This window comes from Osmerus mordax, chromosome 19, assembly GCF_038355195.1.
Source record: "Osmerus mordax isolate fOsmMor3 chromosome 19, fOsmMor3.pri, whole genome shotgun sequence".
Taxonomy (NCBI): domain Eukaryota; kingdom Metazoa; phylum Chordata; class Actinopteri; order Osmeriformes; family Osmeridae; genus Osmerus; species Osmerus mordax.
The window spans coordinates 10578406-10595428 of NC_090068.1; the positions used below are offsets into that span (position 1 = coordinate 10578406).

Sequence of the window (17023 nt, forward strand, 5' to 3'; positions counted from 1 at the left end):
TCAATCCAAGATGGCAGACCTTCTGGGCTCAATCTTGAGCTCGATGGAAAAACCTCCAACAGTCGGCGACCAGGAAAGCCGACGAAAGGCCAGAGGTATAAGCCTGATCTTACAGACAACGTTTGGTCCTACGTTAATTTTTGGGGAATGCAACTAAAGAAAGTAAATTTGATGTCATAATTAAGATAAAAAGGCTTATTCTCTTCATCCTTTTACACCCTAGTGTATCTGTGTACGAAATTAACCAGTCATAGAGGACTATTTGCCCTTGTAGACAATTTCGTTATCGTTTAGTACTTTCCATTGGACATAAAACATATAATCTAGCGCTCTTATTGGCCCAACGATCTATCATGTAGGCATCGTGTAGGACGCTACTTGCTGTAGAAAAAGCTCCACCCCTTTACGCCTATGCGTTTTCGTCGTGTTAATGAATAATGTAGTAGGCCTTAATGTTGCCCATACATATATCCCAACAGAGTTTGATTTATTTTAACATTCTGATGGATATGCCTATTGATTTAGTATGTATTATGATATGAGTTAACTAAAAGTGAAGTATGTTGGTGAAAACATTTACACATTTCTACCGTTCAACAGAACAAGCTGCACGCCTCAAGAAGATGCAGGAGGATGAGAAGAAAAAGAAAGCAGAGTTCAGAAAAAAGGTCAGAATCTCTCATCTTCAGGGGTTTGATAATGCGTCTTTTTGCCCTCATTCATACACTCAATGTTCTGTCAACATTATATTGTCGTTTAATATTATTCTGCCTATTGTCTACTGAAGATCCGACACACTAAAACTCCACATCTGTTTTCAGATGGAGAAAGAAGTGTCAAACTTCATTCAAGACAGTGCCCAACAGAAGAGGAAGTACAATCCTATGGGGAAGATTGAAAGGAGTATATTGTGAGTGAACGCCTGCATGTCAAGAGTTAAATAAATCTCTCTCTCTCTCTTCCCCCCCCCCCCCCCCCCCCCCCCCAATATTAACTACCCTCCTGTCTGTCTGCAGGCATGACGTTGCAGAAGTGGCCGGTCTGACATCCTTCTCCTTCGGCGAGGATGAAGAGAGTAGATACGTCATGCTTTTCAAGAAGGTCACTATCCGTCAGCGTCAACACTTTTATTCATTGTGTTCTTCACCGTCACCGGATCATCATTGACGCCCCGTAAAATATACACTGGGTTCCCCTGAGCAGTAATGTCAGTGTTGTGTCCAAAGGCGGAAATCCCGGGGGACCCCCCCCCCCCCCCCATCCTGGGAAAAATATGATTTGTCCCCCCCAATAAATCACTATAAACAGAAGCACATTTCAATAATATTGATAGAATACATTTAACATATTACAATGTAGGCTGTGTTACAGCAGTAATTTTGGTGTCCCCCTCAGGAATTGCACTTGAGAAAATGTCATATAATTGTCCACCACAAAATTTATAGCAGATTTTCATCCACTGGTTGTGTCCCTGATTTGCAGGAGTTTGCGCCCTCTGATGAGGAGCTGGAGGCCTACCGTAAAGGAGAGGAGTGGGACCCCAAGGTGGCCGAGCAGAGACGCAGGCTCAAAGTAAGGCGGGAAATAGAGAGGTTTCTCACATACATTTACATGTTAAATTTAGTCATTTAGCAGACGCTCTTATCCAGAACAACTTACAGTAAGTACAGGGACATTCCCCCGAGGCAAGTAGGGTGAAGTGCCTTGCCCAAGGACACAACGTAATTTTTTCAAGGCCAGGAATCGAACCGGCAGCCTTCTGATTACTAGCCCGAATCCCTAACCGCTCAGCCACCTGACTCCCCAACACTTCCAACCAAACATCTGGAAAACACGAAAAATCTGCATTCGGAGTTAGAGGTGTATAAGTAGGCTGCAGAAAGATCTTGACATGGAAGATGTGTGTTTTCATGCGACGCTCAGCTTCATCACAACCCTGGCAGTAGGCTCCAGGTTTGGAGCTGTTGCCCTGTGGAAGTGTCAGATAGTGATCTTTGATCCTGGCTTTCGCAGGAACGGGCTGCTTTGGAGGAGGCGGCAGCCAGCAAGTCAGAGAAGCGAGCAGCTTCTCCCAGCTCCAATTACCGTGACAAGTACAGCCATCTCATCGGCACCTCTTCTGCTAAGGACGCCGCACACACACTGGAGGCCAACCAAGCTTACGGCTGTGGTGAGTGTAGAGAGCATGGGATGGGTTCTCCAGAGAGTTCCATCTTTTGTGTGTGTGTGTGTGTGTGTGTCTCTGGCTCATCTCTGTCTCCCCCCCTCAGTGCCTGTCGCTAACAAGAGAGACACCCGCTCCATAGAGGAAGCCATGAACGAGATCCGGGCCAAGAAGAGGCAGAAGAAAGGGGAGGAGGACACAGGAGCAAGCAGCACTAGTTAGTGTGTGTGTGTTTGTGTGTGTGTGGGTATGAGAGAGTGTGTGTGAATGTGACATTATGATTGAGGAGTACCTCTGTCAGAATCTCTGTTGTACAGTATTTACCGACAGTACTAGAATATTCGACACCTATACTACTGTTTTGAGCCTCAACAGGGAAAGACGGTCTTATTGCGACATCTAGTGGCAGTTCTTTTTTAAAGTTATTATGTCTGTAATCTCCAAGTTTTTTCCAGTGGACAGGATACTTTACGTTAAGATGACATCTGTTCAGAATGAAACTATCTTGATTAATATTCACATGAAAAAAATCATTAAAAAAATACGTTTTTTAGACTGTTTTAAACTGTTAGGTGGTAAGGCAAGTCTGTGTCTCTGGAATGCTTCATTTTATCAGTTGGGTCTGAAAATCAAATTCCAGACATTTATTTGGTTTTTGCAGTCCCTATACAGAATTATAGGCCATGTTGTGGAAATTATTATTGCTGTGTAAAAAAAAAAAATTGTTGTTCCATGTTTTTTCTTTACCCAGTTTCTGGCATCACCAGTTTTATCTTATTGCCATGTTTCAATAAATAATGAAATGTCCAACTTATTTCTGATGTATGTGTTGTCTGTGACCTGCTACTTAACAACAACAAAAACTTACAATTCTTGGAGGTACAACTTTTATTTAACAAATCCTATTGGATAGTTAATAGTAGTCTTCAAAAAGCCGTGCTGGTCGACAGGTCAAGTTCCATCTTGGTCTGTTGACCCGTCCTCGTAACAGTGGAAGCAAACTTAGTCTCCTACGTTGCCATGACCATTTCTCAACTAATGTTGAACACGCTCGGCCTCTGGTACGTCGCTGATCTGGCCTTTCTCTTCGACTCCGGTTAATGTTACGTCTGCCTCCTTGTGGCTGTGGCCCCCCACGTGCAACCTCAAACTGGTCATTTCCTTGAGCAATTAACGCCTGTTGAGCACGAGTCATAACCATGACGAGCCAGGCGCGTCTCAAGACGTCGAATGCGCGTTATTATTCACCTCAAACAAATAAACCAATTTCATTATGACGTAATACAAGCTGGTGAATCCTTTGTATCGTTATAATATAACGGTTCGGCCTATGATGCGTAGGGCCTATTGTGGGATGGAAATTAGTCCACATGAAGATCTATAGGATCAGTCTTTGTATGAAACCTACATTTAAATAAACATCTCAATGGAGCGTATGGGGTAGTGGTTATTGCAACACCAAGATGTGTGCTCGCAACACCACACATATAAACAGTAGACACTGCCTTGTTTTATATAATTATATAATACATTTTATGATGCCATATAAAATAACTAGTTAGTCTAAGTTCACTCATCTCAATGATGCACAGCAATTCCGACTGCACCAATCGTTTATGTTTGGACATTTGAGTGTTCTATCCTGTAGGAGGCGCCTTTGATAAACCGAGAATAAATGCATGATTTTATGTGAAGTTTCACACTATCCTGGGGTTTGCTTCGCAGTTCTCGGAATTATTTTCGATTGGAGAATCATCCCGAAAATGAGGCAAATTCTCCTATTAATTTGCTTCAGTTGGCTTGCTGATTGTGGTGCGGAACTTCGTACACGTGAAGGTATGACAGTGATTGTAAAAACCGTTATATTAAATGGATTAAACGTACTAGTTTTATAACTTTAAGGATAATTAATCTAATAAAAAGACGTACTGATTAAACTGACAGGCGTTACGTCAACGCCGCTCTTACCTAACATTTTATCATCTTAAAAAAAATTGCTTAGCAAAAATACTTTTTATGTGGTCGAACGACTCAATCAATTATATATGCCTTGCTTGGAGTGCATCTAAGGCAGCGATTACTTTACGTGAACTTCTGTGATCATCTTATCCCATGTATTTTCTTCAGCAGCGTCCGGAGTTGTCTGCTCTTTTAAAGAAAAAACATACCGACCCGGAGACAGCTGGCATCCCTATCTGGAACCTTTTGGATTCATGTTCTGTATGCGCTGTGCTTGCACTGAGGTAGGCTATACTACATACTGACTGACTAACCCACATGGATGGATGAAGTCAGCAGACACCGGACTACAGAAACAGGATTTGTACCTGCAGAGAGAGGTCAAAACACTGCTGTTAACAAAATTATAACTTACATTTCTACATAACAATTTTGAGTAGTTCTGATAGTTTAGAGTTAGAGTAGCCTGGGTGTTGGTGTAACATGTGCTTGATGTAATGGCCACATGTGTCAGGTTTGGTGGGTGGTATTTCTGTGTGTGCCCATAAACCATGTAATGCCTCTCTCTCTCTTAGACAGGCCATGTGAAATGTAACACAATAAAGTGCCCTGCTCTTCGGTGTGAGAATCCTGTGACTGATGCCAAGCAGTGTTGCCCTCGTTGCACAGGTATCTCCTCAAAAGCACGACGGAACACATAACCAATCAGTTAATTGGGCCTTTTAAGTTTGCAAGAACACCTGCGTGTCAAAGGACATGGATTTCCTAACTCTTTCGCACCCTTTGTAGTAACCCAGCGGCAAACTTGTAAAACTTCCTGTGTATTCTGTGGTTATTTTTGTGTGCGGGGAATGTTCTCTGTGAAGACGAGCCTAGGATTCCTGCAGGATTGAGAGCCCCAGTGAAGTCCTGCAGATATAATGGGAGTATTTACCAACCAGGGGAAACCTTTACCAAACTTGACCTCTTCCCATCCAGACAGACTAATCATTGTGTCATGTGCACATGCTCTGTAAGTAACTCCTTATTTTCACCTACTTTATTAAAACTGTTTATGTTTATGCAGAGGATTTGACTGTTATAATTGTTTTTCCGGTTAGCCAAAGAACAATGTTTTTGTTCCATGCTGTAGGTTTATGGCAATTTTCCACCGATTTAATCCGATCCCTACTTTAATCCAAACATAATCCCTTTTCTATAATATTACTATCTACTTCTCATTTTCTTCAGAATGGAAACATCTTCTGTGCTTTAAAAAGCTGCCAACCGTTGACCTGTTCCTCGCCAGTGTCCATTCCAGATACATGCTGCCTGGTTTGCAAAGGTTAGCCACACTTCTTGGTTTTGACATGTTTTTAGTGACTATTGCATCTGCATGCTTTTAGTGACTTTTGTTTGTTATAATGAAAATGGTGTTAAAACACAAATGTTTGTTTTGTGGTCTAAATGTATTTCTCTTGAGAAAAGATGGCGGCATGAGTGGGTTTTCTACAGCTGAAGATGGAGGACAGCAGTTGAACCGAGGAGTTGTATGTGCTTCGACTTTTCGTTTGATTAACTTGTGATATAGTCTGTTCAAGTAGACAAATATTATGATGTTATACTGCTTCAGTATATTAAATAATATTGGAAGTGTAATCAAAGCCTTATTCCTATCAATCAATCATAATACAACCCCTCCCCCCCCAAACAAAATCTTAAGCCATGATACATCTGAAAGTAAACCTCACTAACATCTAACATCTGGGTATAGAACATGTTTAGAACATGAAGCATGGCCTCCCTCCAAAGTATTGACATTGGAATAGCAAGGGATGCCAAAATAGCCCTATGATGACTGGTGCTGTTTGTGTGTGTAAATACACCAGAGACATTCAGTGGATCAGTGTGCTGCAGAGCAGCTCCGAGAGCGGTCTGTCAGGGGGACTCCGTCCACAGCCAGGGCCACCCCCAGAGGCCTGAGCCTGGCCAAGCTGCACCTCAAAGGGGGCTCAGAGACCACAGTCAAGATCGTCCTCCAGAAGAAGCACCTCAGAGGTGAGTCGCTCGTCTGTGAGACAGTCCGTGTGCACACAGTCACCCATGAAGCTCAGGGATTGCCTCTCGTATTGGACTGTGTCGTGGGTTTTAATTGATTTTTGCTTCTCTCAGCTTGTTTATACAGCGGCAAGACATATTCCCATGGGGATGTGTGGCACCCGGTGCTGGGGAAGGTTCTAGAGTGCATCCTGTGCACCTGCAGAGATGGCCTTCAGGACTGCAAACGGATCACATGTCCTGGCCAGTATCCATGCGATCATCCCATGAAAACAGAGGGAAAGTGCTGTAAGATTTGTCCAGGTATCTCAGCGCGGGTTACAACAACACAGTATTGTTTTCGATCTACTGGCACACCCATCAAATGATTATAATCGTCTGGGTTTGAACATGACTGTTGACATGACTGAATTGCTGTGTCGTTACCGTAGAACTGAGACCAGAGAACAGGACGGACTGCTATCATGGGCACGGCAGTAACACCCTCTTGGTGTACAAAGTGGAGCCATCCTCCAAAGTTCACCCAGAGGACATAGTTAGAATAATTGCTATTGAAAGACAAGGGACTGCTGAAGTCGAAGTGCAAGTGTGGAAAGCCGTAGGAGGTAACGGGGGTTGGGGCTACCGTTAGAGGACTTGCCAAACAGAACTGTTACTGCAGCATTGATGAGAGTGCATTTGGTCGTGATACACGGTGGCATAATACCAAATCATTAAGAGACTTAATTTGTGAATTGAGTATGTTTAATTTTGTGTTCTCCGCAGGTGTTTTGCAGATGATAGAAACTGCAGAGACTCAGAGGAAAGACGTTATGGATCATCCTGAAAACTACACACTATTGACAACACTCACTGAAGGTATTGTTACGCTCACCCCAGCGCTGCAGTGTTGAATAAGGAGGCGATGACTGGCTTGCAACTTCTGTGCATTTATTTAGGGCCGTACATTCAGCTCTTCTACAACCAACCGAGCCCCCGCTCTCCTCAAACTCCCAAACCCCGGTTGTCGTCCCCCCCCCCTCTCGTGAGACAATCCCCCCCAATAGGTCTCAACAATAGAACCACATTAACCTTGCTGGTAACATTAGTGCATAACACAAACACATGTAAACATTTGTCTAACTGATGAACTCACAATAACAGGGACACATTAACTCAGCTCGTTACAGTATTATAATTATTCAGCTTGCTAGTACTGGCTCTCCTGTTAATCGACAGATTACATTTCAAGCACAGGAAGTAAACAAGACAGGGGTTTTATTCCCTTTTGTGTCAAGTGTCATGTGAGCTATTTGTTTGTTTCTACACAGAGACCTGGAGGACTTTTAAGGATGAAGGAAATAAGCAGAGTGAATTTCCTCAGACCATCATCTGTGAAGAAGGCATAAAGGAGGTAGTCAAGTTCTTAAACCCAGAACAGCTGGACTCAATTTGCTCAATTTAATTCTTAACTTAATCCTCACTCTCAAACTGTAATTTGAATCAACACTTATAAAGACGTCATCTGAACACAGCATATTCACACGTCAACAAGTAGAAAAGTGTTTTAGTTTGTTGTATTATTATAAGGACTATATTCAAACCTAACTCACAATGTAATTTGAGATTACTAGTAGTCAGCAGAATTGTTGTCCAGATAACGTTTGGTAGTAAACCCAATGTGCCTCTGATTAATCCACAGCTTCTTGATGGCTTGCATTGTCCAGGCCTATTTAATGTGACTGCAAACCATGATTACACTTTTCAGAAAATATTTTAACCATACGAAACATGAGCACATGCATATGATAGAAAAATATTTTACATCTGGACTGAAAAACACATGAAAGAAAACTGTTTGGCTATCACTGATTCTGGTAAATACTACTGTTTGAAATATTATGGAATTTTTGAATGTACCAATGAATTATAATCATTATATTTATTGTAAATACAAATTGACAGATGTAATTTTGTGACTGAAATGTAAAACGCTTGTGCATTTCATACATGGTACTATGTATATATCTATGGTTGTATTTGAATGTGTGAAATAATTGCAGAAGAGCCTAAAGCAGTAGTGCTCTGAGGACTGATGCATGGATCCAGTGTGCTGCCATAGCCTTGATATTACCTGGATTTACTGCTGATACTATGAAATATCTTGAAATGAGTAAACTGTGGCACAGGAGGTCTGACAAACTGTGTTTAAGATATACGTACCCGAGACTCTGCTTGTTGGCATCCAGAGTAATCCCTGAGGTTTTAACTCAACGTAGAGATTTGTGCGTACAGACCGGCTTTGATATCCAAGCCAAAAGGCATAGAAAACGTAAAGTATGTGTATGTAAAGACAGTCTATGTATGAAGTTTCTGTATTCTAAATTCTTAAATATATAATCTAATATATCATTTTCTTCCTGCTACAGCGTTTTCATTAATTATTTCTAGTGAATAGTTGAATTGGTTGGGTGGAAGGATTTTCTGTTACATGCAATCAAACATTTGTCATATGTTGAGCCAGTTTTTCAAGGCCAGTTTTTTGCGGGCCAATTTTCCATGAGATTGTGTGTGGGATTTTGGTACTGGATGTGTCCCTTTAGTACGGATGCAGAGCATTCTAGCACCTAAAAGTCTAAAACAGGGGGCCAACCAAGTACAACATTACCTGGGGCAAGAATTCCTGCACAAGACAGGCTATTGTTTTCCACTGAACTAGCCTCCAAAAGCTGCAAACCAGGGGAGAGGGGGTTTTTTGGCCTTCAAATTACACTTGTAATTTGGATTCATGCTCCAAAGATAAAGTTTGTTTTCTCAAGGGCTATAACGGCCTGAAGGTAAGAGTAGAACAACAGAGCAGTGTGATTTTTACATAAATGTAGGTCAGGAGTTGGAAGCACATCAGTGTTTTTAAGACAGACTGAAGAGGGAGAGGAGGTTCAGAGTAACACTGGGAAGTTATTAGGATATATATCAGCCCCGTAGCCCGTAGTTTTTATAGTAATGTTCTATCCTTAAGCAAGATGGATTTATATTCTTCATATTTGTAGTACTGGGGGAATTGTCATCTTTGAAAACAGAAAATATAATTTTTCCACAACTTCAACTTTAACGAACTGTTGGGTAGTAGCTGAAAATAGCTTGCATTTATCATTATAATTCTGCATGGCCAGCAAATGATCTCATCCTCCCATGTCTGCCTCATTGCTGAGCAGTGCTGTGAACAGCCTGTCAACAGACTTGTTTGGGTCAACAGGTGTGGGATCACACTAATTGTGAACATGCCATGTTCTGTGCAGTGGGCTAGAACTGTACTCGCTAGCCTAAATTTGGGAGGAGTGCAGAGACTTGGGACTAATATCCCTTCTCTGTGAACTCCAAAAGTCTACGTTCTCTCTCCCAGGGCTACAATGAGTCATTGTTTTGCCTCTCACACATTGCGCCAGACAACCCTGTCTATCTCTCACTGAAGGCCTGACAAAATATTTAGAAACAGAAGTCCCTCAGTTGTAGACCTTAATAGTCACACAATGGAGCTGTCATGTATTTGTGCGGGCTGTTGGAGTTGACAGTTTCTGGCAACATCTCCGTCTGTCTTCGCAGTTCAAGGGGGTTGTCTCTCTCTCTGTCTCCCTCTCTCCCTCTCTCTCCCTCTCTCTCCCTCTCTCTCTCTCCTCTCTCTCTCTCTCTCTCTCTCTCTCTCTCTCTCTCTCTCTCTCTCTCTCTCTCTCTCTCTCTCTCTCTCTCTCCTCTCTCTCTCTCTCTCTCTCTCTCTCTCTCTCTCTCTCTCTCTTCTCTCTCTCTCTCTCTCTCTCTCTCTCTCTCTCCTCTCTCTCTCTCTCTCTCTCTCTCTCTCTCTCTCTCTCTCTCTCTCTGGGAGAAGGCGCCCCAAATCACCTAGAAATAGTTTGTCTGCACCTTTAATTATTTCCCTTCCGTATGTTCTATTTTAGCACTGTTGAAGATTTTCATTTATTGCCCCAGGAGCTTATCTTCCGATGACTTGCTTTTGGTGAAGATCTTTTCAGCGTCGACATGGTCCGTTCATTTTTTGAGTGGAAGTTTCAAATTCGCTCTAAGTAGCATTTGCTCAATTCAGCTATGCATGCTTAGTCTTGGCACTCGCAATTGTAACAGCTGGGTGCAGTCGGTGGGTATAAATCAGGTAGTGGGGTCAGCGTGCTTTCTGAGCATGTCTGCTCAACCTTGCTGCCCATTGTTAGAGGATATATCCGAGCATGGAATACTCTGAATTGAGGAAAAAGAATCCCTATATAAATAGATGGAACGTTTATCTTTTCCGTTCTTGTGATAGAATGGTTTCTCTTCTGGGTTTTTTCCAGAGCCTCTAAAGCCTGCTTTTCTGCTTGCAGCTGGGAAGGAAATATGAGCCTGTGAAGAATATGACGGGATGTTTGTTGTAGGTCATGTAGAAATGTTGTGTTTAGACTAGATTAGGGCAGGTGAGGTCAGCAAACCAAACAAACGTCTAAAATATCTGCCCCAGAGCCGCTACACCACATGATGCCTCACAGATACTCTGTTTATGAGGAACTGAAGCATTAAAAATCAATCAGGCAGTCTTTTGATTCAAAGGGAGCCAAATTGTGTTAAGTTAATTAAGCCTGATAGGTGTGTTTGCTTTCATAGCTGATTAAGGTGTTCAAGAGAACCCCTGAGTTCATGCTTCATCAAAATACTTCCGAAATATATTAAGGGCACAGTTTTTTACACCCTTCCCCTCTCCTTAATTAAGTTGGCCCTGATCATTTTAGCTGATGATTAGAGCCTTGCCAAGAAAATATGGACAATACTGGGATTCATGTCATAAACACTCCAGTCAGCTGACCCTCTTTCCTGACCCCCACTGTTTAAGGGTCAACATTTTAAACACATGCTTTGTAATGGATGGATGATTGATAGACTCAACTTGAAATCTTTTGTTCATCGCCAAAATAACCATCGTTGAGAGGATTAAGGAAAAAGACCACAACTAAAAGATCTCTAATTGGTGGACGGCCTGTACACTAAAGACTGCCAGACCATGCAGTCTTTCTCTAAGATTACATGATAAGTGTGCTATAGTTCAATTGTGTATCAAAGAGAATGATGAATAGGACCAATGTGCAGCGAACTCATTTGGCACATGGATTAATGAGTAGTGTTGGTGAAGTAATCATGACTGCCCTCCTGTGCCAAATGTAGCGTTGGAGACTCGGCAGGAATATTGTCCAAGAGCCGCTAGGCCTCAATCCCTGATTCAGAGCAGTAACTGCAAACACCCTTCGATAGTCGACGAGGTGTTTGTTGTGCATGCGCACACACTGAGATGATGCCTGTCGAAGATCTGGACTACTGAGGTTTTACCAAGATCATCAGGGTTCTTCCTATTTTTGCCTTGCGTATATTTTCTTTGGGCCCGAAGTGGTCCTCTCCTGCCAAGTGCTATGAGGGAGCATGAGTTAAAGTCTGTTCTCAATTATTTACTTTCAATTGTGTTCATGGTGAGAGAGACGTTCCTGATTGTTTGGGGTCCGTTACGAGAGAAGGCTTTTCCACACGCTTCAATGTTAGCGTTTATGATTTGACATTAGTTGATACATAAATTAATATGTTGATGAAATGTTTGAGACCATGTGTGCAGTAAAATTAACATATTTTACAGCATCACCTATTGATAACTTTATATTTTGCTTTGCTACATTGAAATGTACCTAATGAAAGGCACAATACAGTAACACTAAAGATTATGGAGATTATTAGCACACCTAATGACTATAAAATTGATTACTTTACTATAACATAACTGTATATTCGTCATATAAGAAGAAATAAAAGGAATAAACACTTTTACCTATTTTCTAAAGTTAAGCATTCATGTGTTCCTTGTATTTGTGGAAGGAAACAACCTGAACATTCATATTTTATATACCCAGTATTCATGCATTTGATCCTTGCAAAGAAAAGGATATACAGTATGTTATTACAGATGATGTTCTAGTAGCATGGACTAGTTTCTGCAGTAATAAAAAAGTATATATGTATTTAAGGACTTCCCTTACAACCTCCATGCATTCATAGACTAAGAAATTGAATGCCTAAGGCATCTATGAATTTAATAAAGGAGAATCACTTGATATATTTGTAAAATACCTTCTGATATATTCCACCTGGGCTAGAAGCTGCATTCCACATCTGTGTAGCTGAGCTAGAGGAATATAATTGGAATCTTACGGTGGGCAGAACCATGAAATCAAGGACAGGGGAATAGCAAGGGATGGGGAAAGAAACAGAACTAAGGAAATAACTAAATAGTTTCGGTTCAGAAATAATAATAGAGGTGGAGGTATTTTCTGTTACCCAAGGTAGTGAGATCTTCATAAATATATTACAAGGTAGAAAGTAATTATAAAAATGACTTGCACTTGTACTTCTGTGCATCTAACACTGTTAGCAAGAGTTTGATGTAGTTATCTACATGTTTCCCTTCTACCTGCCCTGACTCACCATGGACAACAAACCTGGAAGTCATTCATCTTTACTGAACCTATGGATGGAGATGGTTTCAGTCCAGCAATGTTCCATCAGTCTGTATGTTCCAGCATGTACTTCTATCATCAGACACAAAATGTATGTGTTTTAGTCCCAAAAGTTGTTTTGACTTTCGGGTTGTCAGTCCATGCAGTTTCAAAACATCCGTCTTTGGTTCTTTGTACATCATGTTTTCCTACTTCATTCTTAGTTTGAAAAGGACACTAGCCAACTTGGTTTTATCTGAGCAACAGCCATCCAGACACTACATAGCTCTGGATCAAACTATTTGTTCCCTCTGTAAATGCATCTAGATACAAGACACCATGCCAAAGGATAGTTTGTATCAATCATATCTCTGGAAGGGAAGTTTACAAGAGTGCCAGAATGACATCACAAAATCAGAGGAGCTGTATTTCAATAGTACAATGCTTGTAAAGTACTGATATATATATATATTTTTAAATCATCTTTAGTTTTAGTAGTCCCCCAAAGATTATATCAACACAGCCTCCCTTTGATGAAACAGTTGTAAAATCAAGTTGTATGAAAATACTTTAACTTTTATTACACATCCAACTATATTATGGCTAACTACAGACATTCTACAAATTTTTGCTGCGACAAGCAGCTCGATAGCTTGCTCGGCCAGTCCACAAAAATTGCATGTGCGTACGTGGACTATTGTGAAATTCACACTTGTTTATATAAGACATGGCTCACTAGCTCACCAGATCCATTCTACTGTTGAAGTACAGCGGTCAGATATATCACAGCATTGGTGAAAAGGTTGACATCATTTAATGATATACAGTAAAGAGAGTTAGGAAAAATTGCCATTGTCAAAGCAATAAAACAAGTGTCATGTTCCGTATGGTGTTGCCAAATAACTACACCCAATGTGAGACCCCATTGTTTCTGTGTAAAACTGAAGAACGTGAGTTAGCCAAACCAATGTCCACAAGGTTGTCAAGTTCAACTGATGGTGGTGATCCCTGGTGGTCATCCGGAGTGCTCAACAACAACAGAAGAGGTCATTTATCATTTCTTCTGGAAAAATCCCATAATTGAAGCCTGCTTGGTTCCTTTATTGGCAGTGGGAGTAGATTTCTTCTGGCTTTTCTTTTCCTCTTTCTTGCCAGTTGATAGTGTAGCGGGGGCTGAAGTGGGTTTACTGGCCTGTACTTCATCCTCCGTCTCAGAGTAGGATTCACTCTCGAAGGCCTTCTCTGTCACTGGACAACAGACAGACATTCTTTGATCAGACATCTAACCTTTCATGGTTATCCTATCATGTCTTTGTACAAGAATGAAGAAACAGGATATTTAGACTGTAAAATCCAAACGCGACAATACTGGATCACTGATATGAAATAAAGTTATAAAACCGTACCAATGCAGCCCTCTTCATCCTGAAAGGTATGAGCTTTCAAGACACGCCTCCTTTTCCTCTTCTTAGGGGACTTCTCCTGGATGGATATAAAAAGAAGCTGATTATAAAACATAAAAATAGATAATACACCTTTGATACTACTACAAGCTGTATTTCTTAGGGTTTAGTAATCCCAAAACAAGAAGTTATATCATTTGACATCTTACATCAGGGCATGAAACTGGTTCTCTCTTTACTTGGCAGCCTCGACTCGATGAAGGCTTCCTCACATCTTGTTGCCGTGGAGAATCAGGAATAACTATAACGGGGAAAAGTTAGCTCAACTTCAGGTTGTCATCCAATTGATGACTTTTTGATGACCTAAAATGCATTAAGCTGCATGAAGGATGAACTTTGGTAGAAATGCAGGGGCCAAAGACACAGCAGGGCCGTGCAGCTCGTCTTACCCTCATCGTCACTACTGTCTGGCTGAGGCTTCTTGATCCTCCTTCTCTTCTTCTTCTGGCTCTCTGTTTTCTCCTCCTCACCATCAGAATGGTTGAGCCTCTTGGTCTTGCTACCAAAAGGAAAGATAACAGTGCTGCGTTCAAGTGTCATAGTTACATCCTTGCATGCACATGTGTTTTAACGTATAATTAAAACGCACTTTCCGTGCTCCTTCTCAAGCACATCCTCCGGTTCCTCCATCTCCAGCTGAGTTTGTTTCACAGGCGGGCTTGTAGGTTTACTCTCTACTGGAGAAGGTTCAGCTACTTCCTCCTGTTTCACCGGGTCCGCAGGCTTTTCTGTGGCAAACACAACATGTGTCAAGTTTAGATGGTTCATTCCTAAAGGACACATTATCAGATTTGCAGATGTAGGTCTTCTCACTTGCTGCTTGTTTCCCGAAGAAGTTACTCATAGCATTTGTCTTGGAAACTGGTTTATTTTTGGAGATCTCAATCTAGAAAATTGAAAAATTAAAATAGGTCATTAATACGAGACTAAAGTATGTGTTACAGTTGGCAGTGTTTGTATAACGAGATCCTTCAGAGAAGAGCGAGTAGTAAACATGGCTACCGCAGGTACATGGGCAGGTGTGTCCTCCTTCTTCTCCGACTTGATCTCTTTTTCGTTTTTGGGGGCATTCTTGTTTCCAAACATTCCCATGATTCCTTTAGGCTTGGCGGTAGGTTTAGCAGGCAGACTGGTTTGACCATTCATGACAGATTTGACTTCTTGTTCCGTGTCTGGTGGCGGGGCCTGTGTTCTCTCAGGAGTCTCTATGGGGATTGCGCTGGCACAGTGGATAGCACTGTACCTGTGCCAACAGATTGATACATTATATTCTAAAGATCAGTGAGTGAACATCCGTTTTTATACTATACTATAATTGTAGTCATTGCCAGCTTTTTATTCCTATTCTTTCACTGACCAACATGCATTTAATATAGATGGGTAACCTGCTGCAGTTCTTAATATTCTCCTTCACAGCGTCATAATCAACACTGTACAGGGGACCACTGTCTTTCAGCTCAGCTTTCTGGACGCTGTACACGTGGACACTAACAGTCAGGCTCAACTTCGACTTCACATCTGCGAAACACAGAACACGTTTAGATACAGATGTGGCCTGCACATGACAAGTGATTTTAGAAACGTGTTAAATTACATTACATGTGAACACCATCTAAAACACAAAAGATCTGAATGAACTTCAGCAGGTGGACAGAGAGATGACCTACCCTCCAGCTGATCTTCTCGCACGACCGACACCTTATGGCTCTGGAATAAAAGCAGAGGACCTCATTAATCACACCAGTCATGCCTGACCACCCAAGGACTAAATATAAAAAGATGTAAGTTATGAAGATAGTCATTAAGTGCACTGATAACATGCAAGCTAAACGTCATTGAAGTATAGCTGGGGATAGTGTGCTCAAAGTCACGGGGCATTCTGACTTGTCCACTTACCGCTTGGCCATTCTCAACAAACTTGCCAGAGACTAGATAAGTAGCATGAAGCTGAGTAGAACTCTCTCTCCTTTTCTGCTCCAAGTAATGAAACAGCATTCTGGAATATAAAAAGATCAGGAAGCATCCATTTTGAAACAAGGACAAACTGACGTTTTTGCAGCGAGTCACTTTAAAGATCTGTCTGAAGCATGTAACCCAGTTGCCTACGTAGAAACTATGCTTAACGGGTTCAATGTGGACTACATTGCTGGTTATCACTCACTGTTTGGCCAGGTTGACATGGACACCGAGTGTGAGACTGAGCCATTTGTAGGTTACCTGGTTGAAGACACAATAGGTAAACATGATTCAGCGAATACTTGTTTGATTGGGAAGTTCTGTAATATAGCTAGAACGTTATTTTACATGATTACTCTGATGAGGAAACTGTAGCTAGCTAACAACATTAGTGTTGTGGCTAGTGGCTATCTAGCTAAGCAAGCTAACCCTCATCACCAGCAATAAAAGTCGTAAATCAGGAAGAGGTCACTTACTATCTTATTGTGGTCATTGACATATTCATCAATATTATCCAGATACATTTCATCCATTGTGTTACTTGAATAGGGTTGGCTGCCAGGTTACTTGTTGCTTATGTAGCCAAGTACGAGTTTGTACCAAGTAGTGGCGGGAATACATTCGCCAGCGCTTTATTTACTTCCTGTCACGTGTGCTTGGACCAGGATGTGTTCACAACCGTCCAAGTGTTTAGAGACAGTTGCGACACAATGGCCGCTCAGAACCTCTCTCACCGCTCATCTCATTTTCAAACCAGATGTGCTCGATATTTATACATCTGGTCTGAATATTGCGTACAACATTACGGATTTAGTGGTCCGCTCTTTCTATATCCAAGTCATAACACTTTCATTTTCCATCAACACCTACATTTATTATTTTTCTATTGCTTAATGTTCATTCTCAATTCTGCAACAGAAAATATAAATATTTAGTATCCACTCATT

General features: G+C 41.4%; 3 protein-coding genes across 3 annotated transcripts; 2 read left to right on the plus strand and 1 right to left on the minus strand.

Moving 5' to 3' along the window:
• spag7 (sperm associated antigen 7) lies at nt 1-2977 on the plus strand. The gene is made up of 7 exons (XM_067256605.1): nt 1-95; nt 601-668; nt 822-910; nt 1017-1101; nt 1483-1572; nt 2014-2170; nt 2271-2977. Exons 1-7 carry the CDS (start codon nt 11-13, stop codon nt 2384-2386), a joined length of 690 nt encoding a protein of 229 aa, XP_067112706.1. The 5' UTR covers nt 1-10; the 3' UTR covers nt 2387-2977.
• A 950-nt stretch (nt 2978-3927) lies between these two features.
• Nucleotides 3928-8551, plus strand: chrdl2 (chordin-like 2). Its single transcript, XM_067257259.1, has 11 exons — nt 3928-4000; nt 4292-4407; nt 4699-4792; nt 4990-5135; nt 5354-5447; nt 5591-5652; nt 5992-6160; nt 6275-6463; nt 6592-6765; nt 6926-7018; nt 7471-8551. Exons 1-11 carry the CDS (start codon nt 3928-3930, stop codon nt 7602-7604), a joined length of 1344 nt encoding a protein of 447 aa, XP_067113360.1. The 3' UTR covers nt 7605-8551.
• Nucleotides 8552-13244: 4693 nt separating this feature from the next.
• pold3 (polymerase (DNA-directed), delta 3, accessory subunit) lies at nt 13245-16702 on the minus strand. The gene is made up of 12 exons (XM_067257278.1): nt 16553-16702; nt 16282-16337; nt 16017-16116; nt 15788-15827; nt 15506-15638; nt 15123-15363; nt 14934-15006; nt 14710-14848; nt 14510-14619; nt 14270-14361; nt 14064-14139; nt 13245-13905 (listed from the first exon to the last, which is right to left on the minus strand). The coding sequence occupies exons 1-12, from the start codon at nt 16607-16609 to the stop codon at nt 13712-13714; spliced, it is 1311 nt and encodes a 436-aa protein (XP_067113379.1). The 5' UTR covers nt 16610-16702; the 3' UTR covers nt 13245-13711.
• Nucleotides 16703-17023: the final 321 nt, after the last annotated feature.